The sequence below is a fragment of the Mus caroli genome, chromosome 10, assembly GCF_900094665.2.
Source record: "Mus caroli chromosome 10, CAROLI_EIJ_v1.1, whole genome shotgun sequence".
In the NCBI taxonomy this organism is placed as follows: domain Eukaryota; kingdom Metazoa; phylum Chordata; class Mammalia; order Rodentia; family Muridae; genus Mus; species Mus caroli.
Window position 1 is genome coordinate 38,475,191 of NC_034579.1, and position 16,874 is coordinate 38,492,064.

At 44.3% G+C, this 16,874-nt stretch overlaps 1 protein-coding gene across 3 annotated transcripts in view; it reads right to left on the reverse strand.

Moving 5' to 3' along the window:
- The window catches only part of Sobp (sine oculis binding protein homolog), a 177,407-nt gene that overhangs the window by 57,853 nt on the left and 102,680 nt on the right, over positions 1-16,874 (reverse strand). For 2 of the 3 annotated variants that reach the window (XM_021174652.2, XM_029482699.1), the window contains one exon: positions 11,836-11,931. The exons of the other annotated variant lie outside the window; for it this stretch is intronic. In XM_021174652.2, coding sequence (XP_021030311.1) covers positions 11,836-11,931 — 96 coding nt within the window. The remainder of the gene's footprint in view (positions 1-11,835; positions 11,932-16,874) is intronic. 3 annotated transcript variants of the gene reach the window in all.

Genomic DNA, 16,874 nt, shown 5'->3' on the forward strand with positions numbered 1-16,874 from the left:
AACAATTACCAGGTATTCTCTGTGACTCTTGTGACTTTACACTTCCTTGTGACTCTTAACTGGTATCTTTGGTATTTTTCCAACAACGCCCTCCCCACTTCCTTGAGTTGTGGTTTCTTCCTTTAAATACCCCCTTATACAGCTACTGGGGCGCCATGGTCCTCTACCCCTGCGTGGTGTATGACCATGGGCCCGAGAACGCTGCTCTCGAATAAAAATCCTCTTGCAGTTGCAGCAAGACTGTTTCTTGTGTGATTTGGGGTGTCCCTCTCCTGAGTCAGAACGTGGGGGAGTCCTCACGTTGTGGGTCTTTCAAGGGCAGTTAAAGCCTAAAATGGCCTCAGTGACCTGGAGAAAAGGCTCCAGGGTGAAGGGCACACACTGCTCTTGAGAGGACCCAAGGTTTGGTTCCCAGAGCCCATATCATGTGTCACAAATGCCTGTAACTCTAGCTCCAGGGGACCCAAACCCTCTTCTAGCCTCTAAGGGCACCTGCATTCACGTGCACATACAGACACATAAAATTAAAAACTCATAAAAACACTGACCTTAGTGATAAAAAAGGTACAAAAAAAATCTTCAAAGGGAAACTTAGAACTTGCGTATATCCTATGATTCTCAGATTTCAAAATTCAAGTCAAATTAAGATATATATGTATATATATATATGTATATATGTGTATATATGTGTATATATGTATATATATGATTTTTTCTATAGTTTACAGCTGTTCTGTTAATGTACCAAGTCTCTCTCTCTCTCTCTCTCTCTCTCTCTCTATATATATATATATATATATATATATATATATATATATATACACACACACATATGTACATATATGTATATATGAATGATTTTGTTCTTTTTCTCACTCTCTGATACATTGGGATTTCTCAGACCTTGACCTCGGTTTCTGAATAAAATACTGTTGTCACACAGATCTCTTTCTTAGCTTTAGGGGCTACCTAAGACCTGTTACTACAGAGATGCTACGAAGAGTTGACTCCTTCACCCCACAACCATAGGCTGAACTCCTCGGACACTGAGCTAGAAAACTATTTAAGACCCTGTGGAGGCTGAAGTACAGGCCGGCCTGAGCACTGGATGAGGTATATGTCAGAGAGATGAGGGTGAGACGCAGCTCTGTCCACTGGAAACTCTCCTCTTGCCCATCAACACGAGTGTAACATCGCTGTACATGTGCTCTGGATAATTTCCTTGTCTATAAATTGAAACAGCATCTACTTAGCAAAGTTATGGTCAGAATGGAAATCTAGAGGAGAGTTCTCTAAAGATCTAGTACCACACGGGTTCTCTGGAGCTATCCCACACAGTGTGGTATCTTACATCATTTCCTTAGTGCTGCCAGAGACAGTCATTTGCTAATACAGATACTTATTTGCATAAACAGCATTTTCCCCTTTACCTTTATTTTCTTGATATATATATATACATGTTTTAAGACAAGATTTCACCACATAGTCCAGGCTGCTTTTGAACTTTCAGCATTTCCCGCCTAAACCTCCTGTGTGCTGGGATTACTGGTCTACCAGACCCAATTCAGTTGCAATCTCAGATGAAAACTTCACTGTTAAATGGTTGGGCAGCTTCAAGAGGTCTTGGATGGTGTAGCCCATATTCATTGAGAGTAATATGTATGTTGAAGTGTAGTCTAAGAATCAGTTACTCAGTGCCCACTGCCCCCTTCATTCTGTGGCTTCTCTGTGGATATGTAAAAAATCAGATTTGCCTGAAAATTTGGCTAAGAAGGAACCTAAGATGTGCTTCAAAGCAAGCAACCTTAGATTAGCCCCAGTAATAACAACAGTGTGTAAGTGCCAAGTGTTTGCAACAGTGAGTAAGTGCCAAGTGTTTGCCAGAAACGTTTCTGAGCAACTTCCAGAAGTTCACTCCTTCACCCCTAACACCAGCCTTCATGGGCAGCTGTTACTGTTCTCATTTTATTGGAGGACACAGAATGGGAGATTCCACAGTTTGTCCAAAGTCTCACAGCTTGTAGATACAGTGGAGGAGAGTCTTAAACTTGGCAACAGTCCATTCATCAGAGTAAGTTTTGGGTTCTTCCTAGGCAGGATTCAAACAGTGCAGAACTTTCTCAATCAGCAGCACTGACTGGCAGTCAATGGGTATTTTCTAGTTCCCCGGACACTAGCAGGCAACTGAATGGATGTGTGCACTGCCCCAAAGCTTGTTTGATTCCATTAAAATACTGCCCTTGGGAGCTGGATATGAGGGTGCAGACCTGCAATTCCAGCGCCTACAAGGCTGAGGCAGGAGGATGGCAAGTTGGAGGCTTACCAGGGCTCTAACTGAGACCCTGTCTCAAAACCAAACTCACAACAAAATGCCCTGTTTGCTTTTTTTTTTCTTAAAAAAAAAAAAAAACACTCTGTCTAGAATAGGAGCTAAGAGGCTTGAGTGGAGAGTAGAGCACCAGCTAGCATTTGCCTCAAGCCTTCTAGCTCTATTTAATTAGAAGCAAAGCTCCTACTTATGTGCAGGTACTAAGGCTCCTGCTAAGCAGGCACTAAGGGTCCTGCTAAGTGCTTCCTATAGGATATGCTATTTGGTTTCCAAGTTGACGCTATGATGTGTGAGTGCTTTCTTTACTCTGATGGCTCTGGATCGGGAACTTGCCAGTGCCATAGAACTGGCAGAACAGAGACAGACTCCTGCTCTCACCTGCCAAACCACAGTGTCGCCTTTGGAGAACACATGGTCTCGCTTCTGTCTCACTGGCTCAAAGAACGTCTGCATGTGTGGTGTGAGAAGCCAGCACGGAAAGCCGACCATCCTGCCCAGACCTTTCCCTGCAGCTGCCCTGAAACTAGAAAGACAAAGCTTTCCCAAGCTTTGGAAGAGAAGAGCCTGCAGGCAACCAGGGCCTCAGATCAAATCGAGGTTCCTATATCCCCCAAAGCCTCTGAGTGCAAGCAAGAGCTGGCCACTCTAGACCATCCCTGGGTGGCTTCTTCTCCAAACACAAGGAACTGAAAAAAGAGTCATGATATAGTTTGTACTTGTGAGAGGGGATGCTCCAGTGTGGTCTGGAGGGTCTCTGTAGAGGAGAAAAGAAAGGTCCTATTCCACAAGGCCAAGTCAGGAAGAAGAGTCCAAAAGCCAGAGAATAAGTGAGGCCACCATTCCGATGGCAGGAGAGGAATGGACAGATGAGACAGGGAAGCTTGTATGGCTGCCACCCCTTCAGCCTGTGTAGAATCAAGTTGGTCTTGCCAAGAGCGTAAATTGACCATTCTCATCAGAGCAGTGCCTTGCTTAGTTTAAAGACCATTGCTTTCATTTCCAGAAGGTCTTCTATTGATCTGAAAGCCAGCTCAGAATCCCATGAGAACATAGGAGTAGTTCAAGACTAGAGAGATTTGGAAGTTTGATAGAGAGACAAGGCAGTTCTCTCTAGACGGTAATCAATCTATCCCTGCATTTCCTGGGCCACTCTACCCTTTAGGTCTATGACAGCCCCTTGTGGAAAGTCTATACATGGTATACCGTGCGTGTCTATGTCCTGTATGTTTTATTTGCTGCAGTAAGAGTTCTGGTGGTCTTTGTATAGCTCGGCTATAACAGCTAAGCAACAATTTGAAGTCAGTGGGGTCACTCATGTGGCTTTGGTTAGAACAACAGAACCAGGAAGAAGGACTTTGGTCACTTGGAACTATTTTGAAAAGCTGATGAAGTTCCAAACGAAACGTGGCAGTTGCTATCACATTTTAAGGGCTCTTATGGTGTATCCATGATATAGTGGTTCTAGCAATACACATAAAGCTAGAGGCTAGAAAGCAAAGATTGAAGGCATTCCTGGCACTGGGGTATACACACCTCTTTGCCTAAGATGTTCAAGGCTGTACTGGGCCTGGAGGAAATGGTGCAGTGCACAAGCAAGAGTCTTCTGCCTTATATGTGAATAGCCCCAAAAGTCAGCTCCTGTCTAAATCAGCACCAATGCAGCATTCCCAAGCAGACAAGACAGGCACTGAACCCTTTATCAAAAACTAACAAACAGATAAACAAACAAGCAAACAAACCCTCCACACCAAACAAAAGGAAGCACACATGATTTATTATACTACAGGGGAATTACCCAATTAAAAAACGGGCTAGGTGGTCCCCTAACTGAGCAACCTCGCCTGGCCTCAAAGGGAGAAGATGTGCCTAGTCCTTCAGGAATTTGATGTGCCAAGGGGAATGGGAGTGGAGAAGGTAGTAGGGGGAGTGATATGGGGGGTGTAAGCAGGAGTGATACCCAGAGTGGGGCTTCCTTTTCTCAAAGGAGAAGGGGAGGGAGAAATGGGGGGGAAGACCTGTGTGAAGGGGTACTGGAGGAGGGGGGCTGATATTGAGATAGAAAGTAAATAAATTAAAAAAATAAGCTTGGGATCTAAACAGAGAATTCTGAATAGAAGAAATAAAAATGGCTAAGAAATACCTCAGAAAGTGCCCATCGTCCCTAGCAATTAGGAAACACAAAGCAATTTTGAGATCCCATTGGACCCCAGGCAGAATGGTTAAGCTCAACGAAACAACTGACAACATATGCTGGCAAGGTTGTGAAGAAAGAGAAAATACTCATGCTGTTTATGAAAATGCAAATTGATGCAGTCACTCTGGAAATCAGCGTGGAGAATCCACAGGGGAAAAAGTCTACCATATGACCCCGTGTGGTGGTTTGAGTAGGTTTGGTGGCCATAGATTTGTGTGCGTGAATGCTTAGCCCACAGAGGAGTGACACTATTAGGAGGTGTGACCTTTTGGAGGAAGTGCATCACGTGGGGGTGGGTTTTGAGGTCCTATGCTCAAGCTATACCCAGTGCTAAAGAGATCCTCTTGCTGGCTGGCTACGAAGCCAGACTCTTCCTGGGTGCCTGAGAATCAAGATGTAGAACTCTAGGCTCCTCTAGCATCATGCCTGCCTGGACGCTGCCATGCTTCCTGCCATGATGATAATGGACAACCTCTGAAGCTCTAAGCCAGTTCCAATTACATTTTCCTTTATAAGAGTTGCCTTGGTCAATGAGTCTCTTCACAGCAATGGAAATCCCAAGACATCCATCTATACCATTCCTCTGAACATACCCAAAGAACTCACACATCCTATTCCACAGATACTTGACCAGCCATGTTCATTGCCACCTGATTCACAACAGCCAGAAAAATGAAAACAATCTCAATGACAGATGAATGGATAATAAAAAGATAATACATGTATCCAACAGCTGGAGTACATTTCAGCTGTGAAGAAAAATGAACTAATGAAACCTTCAGGTAAATGGATAAACCTAGAAAAGATTGTACTGAGTGAGGTAACCCAGACCCAAAGACAGATATGGTATGTTCTCCCTCATCTGTGGTTCCTAGCTTCAAATCCTCAGATGGAAGGATGCATCATGGGGTTAACCACAGAAATCAGAAAAGTATTAAGGACCATAGACATGGTGGCGTGTATGTGCGAGGGGACTAGGGGATACAGGAACTACAGAGTGAAAAGTGAAGTGGGGGGCAATTGAGGAGGATGGAGGGAAGCCAACACAGAAATAAGAGAGATGAGGGACACATAGTATCAATGTTGTTTGTGAGCCTCGTGCAATCATACCAGCTTATATTTACTTAAATCTATACACGGTGCATATAGGTGTATATGCACACTCGTGTGTGCATACACACACATGCACACACACACACACACACACACACACACATGTCTTGAAGGAAGTTAAGCCATTTGGGCTGACAATAGTCTCTACAAAAACTAACTTGTTAGTTAGTCTTACTAACTACAAGACTAACAAAACCCCTGTACCAGGCACAAGAAACTTCCCTGTAAATGGTTGTTCAGGGTAGTCCAGGTGACTCCCAAAACAATATAAATGATCAACGTAGCTCTTGGCTGCCTCTCTGGGGTTAAGAGTAAGTGCTCTGGCTGAAAACACGGCACACTTCGTACATAGGACTTGAGTGATTCAAGCTAGATCTGACCCGAAAGTCCCTTTCCTGTAGCATAGCATTCATGGTTCTGGAAAATACAGTGCAAGGGGTGAAGGGAGGAGTGACTGACAGTCTTACCCAGCTGCAACACCTATGACTCACGACAGTGACCAGCATGATGAGATATGAATAAAGGAGCAATAAGTGGCGTTCACACATTGGTGATAACCAACAGCTGTCTGATTGGATGTAAGCCCTACTCAATGGGAGGGAAGTCATCCCTGGTACTGGAGACCTAGCCAGGTTCTTTGGGCTAGTGAGGTCATGAACCTTAGAAAAGATTCTACCTCCACCTTGCTAGCTCGGCAGGATTCCTTACTAAAGTCTTACTGCATTCTAAATCTTATCCTTATCCCACAGACAAGTGCAGCTACCTGCCTTCATCAGAGAAGCTCTTCTCTGCAGCAAATGGAGACCGTTCCAGGAAACCACAGCTAGACACAGGGCAAAGACCAGTGGGTAGTGAGGAGTCCAGATGCAATGGAGGCATCCCCATCAGAGTCCCTACATCCATGGCTCAGGGATCATTGAGGAAGAGGAGGCAGAGAGGTTGGAAGAGTCAGAACACCAAGAAGTTCACAGTGTAAGGGTCTCTCCGAGAAACAGCCACATCAACAGGATTGGAACAATGGTTACAGCAATGGACATTTTAATGTGGAAGAGAGAAATTTTTAGTGTCCCACCCCTAGACAGAGAACCATAGGACACTAATGACGACTGGAAGGAGGAGAACTAGCTTTTCTAGGTGAGAAGCCCCCTTATTGGTTGTCCAGTGCAGAGTAATGGTGGTCATCCCTGAAACCATAGATGTATAAACAACAAAAATAGATATAGCAGGTTATGTGTGTATGCATGTGTGTGCATGCATGTGTGTGTGTGTGTGTGTGTGTGTATGTTAGTAACAATAATAAAATAAAAAGAGGCTGTCAACTTGAGGGGAGCATGGGAGAAGTTGGAAAGGGTACCTGGGATGGGTTAGAGAGAGAAATGGGAGGGGAAAAGCAATGTAATTCTATCTCAAATGAAATAACACCACCACCATGGGATATCAAGAGAAAAGGGACAAGTGTGCAAGATTAGCCTCTAGCTGATGAGTGTCCAAGTCGGGGGTGGGGGAAAGCACATGGGATACATCATGACTTTTATGTAATCTTGAACATTAGAAAATTTCCATAGTAATTTTTAATCTATAGAAACACTAGGAATTTACATAAAGTAAAACTATCGAAGCCCAGACTCCACAGGATGAGCCAGGTCTGAGGGACTCCTCCACTGACCTGCCGCCTAGCTGCCCTCTCACAGTCTCCACCATCTCCATGCTCGTATGCTCGGCTGAGATGCTGCACCGGATACAGGGCACATGGTGTGCGCTTTCCTACCTACCTTCCTTCTGCTCGATATACCCCCTTCTCTTACACTCTAACTCCTATAATCAGTATCCATCTGTAGAAATGCCCAGATCAAAAGCATCTTCCATTCAGCGCACTGGTTGCATGAGGCAAGAGTCGCATCCCCTTTCACACCCTGGGACTTTCCCAGCACTCTCCCAGGACGTGGCTTACCATGGACCAATACCATCTATGACAAGAAGGAGAATCACAGTTGCATAGCGCATCTGTATCAACAACAGGAAGCCTAAGTACACCTCTGTGTCCAGTTACAATCTCCTCCAAGGCTTTGCATATGAAGACCAGAAACTCAGAGAAGGCCAAGAGATAGAGCTACATCTACTGGGCTGTCGTATGTCTCTCATGCCTTTGGATCTATGGGACAAGCAAGACTTAACGTGTTACTCAAGAGCCCACATGCTTAATGGTGACTATGTTGGGTATGAACCATGTACTCATTCATTCTAGGCAGAGACAGAATCTTTTCCCTATTCCATGACCCAATCTGCTTATTTATTATGATGCACAGATCCTTGTGAGCCAAACACTGCCTGACAGCGGCATTTCTGCAGCTGGGAGCGGGGGTGGGGGTGGGGGGGTGAGGTGTTCATCTTCTAACCCACCTGCCAGCCTCTGCAAAGGACTGAGATAGAAGAGTCAGCTAAGCTCTCCCCACCCCATCGTCTCTGTTCGCAAGGCCACAACACTAAAATAGTCTTCATCTTCTCCCTCTGCTGGCATTGTAAGTGACCAGAAAGAATTCTTTCCCATGCTATTTTTATTTTGCCTCCCAGCTGTGGGCTCCCTCCCTCCTCCTTCTTCACAACCCTCACCCTACCAGCCAGAAGAAGCCATAGAGACTCAGACTCTGGGTGATGATTCCGGAAGCTGAAACCTCATTGGACAAGCTTACTCTCCCCTGCACTTCCCTCTCTTTCCTACACTTGCTAGCTTTCTAACCAGTAATGCTCCGCTGTGGGGGTGGGAGGCAGAGAACCACCGCCACCCCCCACCCCCGACAGCCTGGTCTAATCTGTGAGTCTCAGGTTCCAGGGAGAGACCCTGTCTCGAAACAAACAAGCAACAGGCACGTATGTGCATGCACGCAAACACCCACGCACATACACGTGCACAAACTCGCGCGCACACACACCCACAAGTTGGGATTTCAACTCAGTTATCTTCATACCCTCCTCCAAATCTTTCAGTTTCAAATCTAGCAATTTCTTCTAGTTGTAGGTCTTTTTCTTCCCAGGTTCAAATACAAGATTTTTGCTCAACCAGTTCCTGAGAACTAACAAGAAACTGGCTAACGAGAAAATATGAACTCAAAAGATCCTTAAGGATTCCCTCTCGCTGTAGTTCCTTCAGTCCCACCCACTGAATGAGCATTTTATTAGGGGAGACGAGAACCTTTGCAGTCCCAAGCTTGTTTCTCCAGGGAGAACCTGAGTGATCATATGGAGACTGGCGATGGGACTGGAATCTGGTGCAAGCACTGGTCGCCATGGCTGGCTCCAACTGTTCTCCATTCTTAGTCTTGAATGTTAATAATGTTGTTAGTGTCAAGATTGACAGAAATCTCTCATACTTGCTTTTACTGAAAGTTGTTTCCTTTGGTCATAGTTTGATTATATAGCAAATTTCCCTCTTACACACACACACACACACACACACACACACACACACACACACACACACGTGCGCACACGCGCACACATACACCTGCCTACGAAGAGCTAGGTGACCACACTGAACTGTGACCCATCCCATAGGAATTGTTTATGTAATCACTAGCCTTTATAGCCTTGCGCTTCCAAAATTAATTTAGAAACCACTATGTTACCACCAAAGAGAGAATCTTGGTCAGCAAGCTAAATATCCAGTCATGTGTATAGTGCATTAGTGTGAAGGCACACATCACAGTTTGGGATTTAATGGAAAAGTCAATACTCTTCAGGAACTCTACAGTTGCACAGCACAGTCTACTGCTAGAGCCAAGGCTTTCTTTGTTGGTGCCTTCTGATTGCACACACTTGTGTATTCCAGGCATTGGTTTTACTGTGCTTTCTTCCTTCCTTCCTTCCTTCCTTCCTTCCTTCCTTCCTTCCTTCCTTCCTTCCTTCCTTCTTTCTTTCTTTCTTTCTTTCTTTCTTTCTTTCTTTCTTTCTTTCTTTCTTTCATAAGTTACTCAATATTCCTGCCTCTTCCAAGAAGTGTGGGCTAGAGGAGGGACGCAGAGACATTCAACCATCAATAACATAGAGTCAATGTCCTGTCTACCTGGTCCAGGCCCTTTTCTGTCTGAAATCCCTATGGCCCAGGGGGACAAGCTTCCAGCTGTGTGCTTCTGGTCACCTGGGAACACCAAAGACCTCTGCAATCCCAGCTTTTCTCATGCTTCCCCAACAGGCTGCTGCTGGGGCTGCAGCTAGCCAAGGAAGACGCCAGAACCACCCTTAAGCTAAGAAGGCACTTTGGAGTAGAGTTTGCAATCCTCCCTGTCAGATTCCTTAATGATCTCTTTCAAGCTGTAGTAAGAAAACTCCAAAGTTTTATTTCTCTCTTAAGAATGAACAATTCTTTTGCAAAGGAATAGTCCTGCTCAGGCCTTAGCAACAGCCAATCACCGCTATTCTTACAGCTGGCCGCTGTTTGTAATTTCTTCTTAAAGAGATACGCTTACTTGTGCTTTCTGTCTTCTTTTTCACCATAGGGAAGTAAGCTGAACAAGGTCAAGCATTTCTAACAGAAACTGCAGTGAAGCTGGCACCAAACCTCTTGAAACTCCCGCCAACTCAGCAGGGCTGTCAGCCAGGCAATGCAAGCGTGTGCACCTTCTCTAATCGGATCTGGAAATGATGTTCACATTTTTTTTTTTAATTTTTTTTTCTCCAGTATACTCTAAAGCACATTTACTTTTCCAATACATTGGGGAAACTTAAGAATGGTATATTAGTCTTCACAATCTTTCTACAAAGATGGGAGCCAGTCCTAAAAGCATTCTGATCCTAAAACAGCACAAATGCTCCCCTCTAACCCCCAGGCATGGATGACCACAGTTACCAAGACAGCATTAAAAGCATTGTGAAAATACCCTGAGGAATATAAAATGTTACAGCAGACCTGGATATTTAAGAGCCCTCAAAAAAAATATCAGGCGAGTTAAATTTTCATGCCAACAACTGCATTTATAAGCAGTGAGTCTGCCTGCAGCATAGTTGGTCAAGGGCGCTGCACACACAGACTGAGTGGCACCATTGTGACCGTGTCTGCTGTGCTGCCTGAAGGAGGTTTTCACTCTGCAGCTGCTGCAGCTGGAATGGGCAAGGCCTGTACCGTTCACTCTCCTGCTCTCTGGTCGCTTTGTGTTTAACGGACAGTTACTGTCAGAGCCAAACCCAAAGGCTGTCACTCGTGGGAATTCCTAATGCAGTGACCTGGCAAACCTCTAAACTGGGCCAAACATCCAAACAGAAATGAAGCCACCTCAAATGTTAACAGCTGAGCATCTTCATCTTCTTTCCCTGTTTTCATTTAGTTGGAGCGAATGTTTTGCTTTAATGCAATTGAAAAGCAAAGAACATTTAGGGACAGCACGCTAGATCCTTCTGAAAGTTTCATTTTCAAAAGCACCGTTTGACTGGCCAAATAAATGACAATTCATTCTCTGTTTACTTTAGGTAAACAGAAAATGCATTGCTGAGCACTCGTTTTCAAAAGCTAATCAAGGATGTAAGGCCCCAACAGATTCATTTAATAGAAATATAATAGACATTCCTGCTTGCTTCTCATCGTGTCTCCCTGTAAATGCTAAAATGAACAGCAAATTAACCTTGCCTTGGAACCGAGCTTTGTCACAGCTGATGCTCCCCCCCACAACAGTAAACATCCCTCCATCCTGTCACTACTTCTAAGCCTGCTGCAGGGGAGAGACGATGGAGTTTGGCAAGAGAGTGGAGGAATACTTGAATCCTAAAGGGAGTGCTGTGTGTCTAACGGGCTCTCTTTCCTATCTGAAGCAAACTCAGCCACCTTTGTCTGCTACAATAGCGCACATCTCGGGCGTAGGAGGAAGGGTGGGGTGGGGTGGGGCATTCTTCAAGCTCCATGTATCGAAGTTATATTTTTATCTTTACGAGCCATTCTCCAAGTGGCTGCTTAGAAACTACAATCCAAAACAAGCTAATAAAGAAAGGGCCATTCAAGCTTTAAAATCAGATATAAAAGATTTGCAAACAACTCGAGATCTTATAATTAATATGCAGTGATATCAGAATTAGCACTTAGAACTCTATACAGAAAAATATAATATTTCATAAATTATGTAATCATGAACAAACCCTTGCAAAAAGAAAAAAAAAACTGTTTTCGCTGTGCTAAAGTAACATTCTAGACTTGTCGTAAGTATATCATTCTTACAAGTAGTTCGCAGTTATTCTTGAAGGCAAGCCTTGGAGTTTCCTTAGCATAGTGCTGCTGGGGAAACGTTTCAGCACGTCCATCTTCATCTCTAGCCTGAAGGGAAATATAACGGCCTATTTAGGGACTTACAAATAATGGTAGGAAAAAAAAAAAAAAGCTCAGATCATTAAACAAACGGGAATCCAGAAATAACAACATTATTAAGAAGTTTGTTTAAATACGCAGTATGCCCTTTAGGTGTCAAAATTTGAGATTTGTTTTTGTTTAGACTGTTTGGTTTCAACATGCAAATTCATCATGGTGGAATAGCTCAACGAACACAGAGCAGACCCCAATCAACTGATTTTGTTGGGTGTCACCAACACTCGAGTGTGGTAGTGACGCAGTTCCTCACACGGTCAGGAGACTGTGACATACATACGTGTTTAAACGTTTTTGGCATGCTTAAGCAATCTCTAGATAAAGCATTTTTAAGAAATTCTAATAGCAAGGCCATAAGGAAAGCAAATTGCATAGTTATATTTTGAACTGTAATATTATTAGAGATAAATTGATTCCCTCAATTTTTAAATAAAGATCCAAAGGATCAATGATCTCATAAGAACAATGATTCTTCTATTAAATGCAGTTTTAAAAAAAGATTTAATTAAGATGCTGCATTAGAAGTTGCTGGTTATTTTGATCTAGGCTGTCAATTGAGAAAGCTGATGTTTCAACAGAGGCATCCGCATTATTCACCAGCAACACCCACTGAAGTCTTCTCTTCCTAACCACCATTGGTTTCTGACTTGGAGGGGTGTGAGGGAGAGGTGGGTGAAAGGGGCATGTCCAAAGTACACTCATTAATCCATTCATCAGGGGGACATTTGCATCCTGCAGCTCTCATGTTCTCTTAGCCCTAACCGCTTATGCTCTCCCTCCCTCCCTCTCTCTTTCTCTCTCTCTCCTCTTCTATCTCTCTCTCTCTCTATCTCTCCCTCTGTCTCTGTCTCTGTCTCTGTCTCTCTCTATCTCTATATCTCCTGGCCCTCCTGAAATCCACAGCTGAGCTTGCCTCCCTCACATATGGCTTGCATATAATTATGCATATTCCATTTTGCACTGCATTAAAATGATGAGCTCCTGGCTCCCTGCCAGCTGATTTTTAAGAGCCCCAGTGAAGTAGGAAAAAGGAGAGAAACACAGGGAGAGCCGCACAGGAAGCAGCAGGTAGCTCTGTCTGCTGTCTCTTTAGATAAAATGTATGTCTGGCACGGAGGGAACAGCTGAGAACTACCTGTTGTGATATACGGGCCGGAGGGGGAGGGGCAGCGAGCAGAGTCAGTGACACAGCAATGACAGTGCTTACGTGTCATTTCTCTGACAGAGTGAAATCTACCCCGACAAGTGTCACTCAGAGCTCCCCAGCTACGCTGTAGGCTGTTGTTTCGAAAGGAATCCATATGTACTCTGCATGTTTGAAAACTGCACCACTTGTATCTAGTGAAGGTTTCTGCTACTCGTCATGAGGCCTCTAGGTGGAATCGGGGAACGAAATGACATACATGGTCAGGAGTTGTTGGGCTATGGTGAGTCTGTGTGGAAGGGATAGCTCTGCTTGGGGCTCATTTTTATGTGTTTTTTTTAAAATGAATATCTTGGTGAGGTAGTACCGTTTCCTTATGCTCTTATCCCCATAAAGCCAGAGAAAAATTAAAATGTGTTCTAGGATAGGCCCTATGTGACAGGGAAAGAAGCAAGCATCGTGGCCTCTGGCTGGACGGTCACCTGAAGCCTATAATGCCCCTTGCCAGTGCAGCAGGACTGCTCTGCAGTGACATCGCTGTGTGGGATGATGGAACTCAAAGGGGACCCATTTTAAACCCCAACAGACTGAGGCAGCGGTGAGTACAGAGACGGAGGGAGCTGGAAGCAGGCTTTGAGATGCCAGTGGGCAACACCCATATTAACTTCTTCACAGCAAAATCTTAAGTCACTGTGTGGTGGATGGACCCCTTAAAGGAAGGAACCACATTTGTTTCAAGTAACCTGGCCCTGTCCGATGAGTTGTACCTATCTGGCTGGTACTAGACCCTATCGTAACCAACTTTTGAAAATACCACCTCAAGATATGTCTTGCTTGGTGGTGGGTTTATTATATTCCTGATGTACTGCAATACATATGCTCAGAAGCACAATTTGCATATCGTTTACAAGGGATACTATTTACATATGTATGTCTATATTCAATATATATGTATCTTGAGTATAAATATTCATAAGGTGGAATATGTTTATTATGCATGTACTATGTATACACATTCATACACACCAGATGCCTATGGATATTTTCAACATAAGAGGAAAAAATACATTCATTTCACTTACATGCAAGGTGCTCACTATGCTTTCTATGTGTTTAAAGGACAAAAATGTCCCATTATCCAAGATTCGGGTGCTGTGTAGGTTTCATACTAAACCTTTATCCCTAGGAGGCTTCGTTAGGCAGCAACAAAAGAGAATGGGGAGCATTGGGGATTTTGGGAAATAAAAAGAAGCCAGAAACGTGTCTCTTCATTGAGCCATTGGGTTCACCTCCCTCAGCTTGTTCAGACATTCAGGCTGACTCCAGAGTCCAATCCTGTCCTCCAGGGTCACTAAGATGACTCAGTGGACAAGGCATTATGACTAAGCTTAGAGACCTGAATTTAATCCCTGGGACCCAGATGGTGGAAGGAGAGAATTGACTCCCAGGTCATCACAAATGCACAAAGATCAAGCACCAGTGCATGTGTATGCACACAGGTAGGTAGATAGATAGATAGATAGATAGATAAAATGCAAATGAAAGAAAATGTCTAGCTGGATATGTGCTCTCCACGGGATGGAGAATACACAAAGTCCAAGGAATGTCGAGCCCTGATCCTAATATCTGTGTGCACGTGTGCACTGACACATGCCTCTCACCGCAGCAAACCCACTTGCATTATGAAGCTTTTAAATGAAATTTCAAGTTATTACTAAGTGGAATGAAGTGCATTTAACTAGGCAGCCTAGCGTCTTGGGTAGGCTGTTTTCTGTTGCTAACAGCATGGGTTTCTGACTCCTACTTTCTACCCTTCTGCAGATTTAATTTAATAGGTCCAGCATAGGGTTCAGAATGTAGCTTTTTAATAAACTCATAAAAACAAAACTGAATAATAAAAAGCTCTCAGATGACAGCAGAGTGTACAAACGGAGTCAAGAGCAACTGGTCTAAGGAGGGTATCCACAGGCACCGAGAGGACACTGAACCACTGGGCAGTGCTCAGCAGATGTGGCCCTAAGGTGGGTCTTACTCTAAAGGGTTGAGAGGTCCAGGGACCAGCTGCCTGTCAGCAAAATGTCTGGTTTGTCCATGGTTGCCTCTTGGTTCCTGATGAGCAAGCTGACTTGGAGAGCTTCTACTTCACTTCCCAGCAAATGCCTCCCTTCATCTCTCCAACCCAGACCAAAACTTCCTCTTTCTTTCTTCCTTTCTTCCTTTCTTAACTTCTATCTCCCCAACAAGGGTACAATTATGTAGCGGGCGGGACAGAGTTGGGTCAACCATCACTATCTTCAATCACTGACTGATAAACACGCTCCAAGAATGTGCTTGCTCACCAGTGCCCAGCATCTTGGGGCAAGGTCAGGCACATTCCACTGCAGCTCCACTAATCTTGTACATAGATTGATTTCAGAACATCTTAAGATGTCATGTATTAGGCCTGTGCCTTAATCTATATATGCTCTATTTGGGGTGCCAGATAATGACTTAATAGTGGGGTACAGACAGAGGAACCCAGCTACCCCTGCAGATGACAGCATAGACACTGAAATTATTCCAGAGCAGGTAGGTCATTGTAATAATACAGAGCAGACAGACCTGCAGACAGTTTTATTATTGTTCTTAAATTCCCTACCAACAATACACAGCTAATTGACTTCCAGAAGTAGACCATCCCACTGGTGGCTCTTGGCCCCCACTGGGGCCCAGAGGACAGTGTTAATGTCTGCCTTTGTTCTGGAGTGACAAGTTCTGAAATGAAGGAGTGGAGACACTGGCTGATGGACTAATTCACTTCATGTGCTTTAACCCCAGCAGCTGTACTCTGGCTAATGTGCTGCTAAAAGGGAACATAGATGGGAAACCATTTTGTTGCATTTTACTATGAATGTGTCATGAAAGATGTGACTGGCAGGACAAAGGGACATTTTTGACTTACTGTTCTGAGAAAGCTTCACATTTTTGCTATTAAAAAAAAATAGAAGAAGAAAGTAAAAAATTTTCACTAGAATTGTAAGATTTCCACAAAGGCTTGTGTTTTTTTTTGGGGGGGGGATTAAAGATTTATTTTGGTTTTTAATTGTGTGTGTGTGTGAGCAGGCGCGCCCATTTCACATTCTCACAGTGAGTACAGGTGACTATAGAGGCCAGAGGCCTCAGATTCCCCTAAAGCTCGAGTTGGAAGAGGCTGTGAAAGGCCCCCACCTAGGATTAGAAGCAGCTGTGACCCACTCCGATACACACACACACACACACACACACACTTGGAGTTAGAAGCAGATATAACCACACACACACACACACACACATACTCCCTGGAGTTAGAAGTAGCTGTAACTCCACACCACCCCACCTGCAGTTAGATGCAGCTGTGACCCCCATGTCCCCACATATACTTGAAGTTAGAAGCCACTGTGATGCACCCCCACACACATACATACATACACACACTTGAAGTTAGAAGCAGCTGTGCCTCCCTCTACTCACACACACCTGGAGTTAAATGCAGTTGTGACACACCCTCACACACATACACACATACTCCCTGGAGTTAGGACTAGCTGTGAGACCCCCAATCTCCCTCCCTGGCACCTGCAGCTAGAAGCATCTGTGACCCCCCCCCCCCACACACACACCTGGAGCTAGAAGCAGCTGTCTTTCTCTGTCTCTCTGTCTCTCTCTCTGTCTCTCTCTCTGTCTCTGTCTCTCTGTCTCTCTGTCTCTGTCTCTCTCTCTCTCTCTCTCTCTC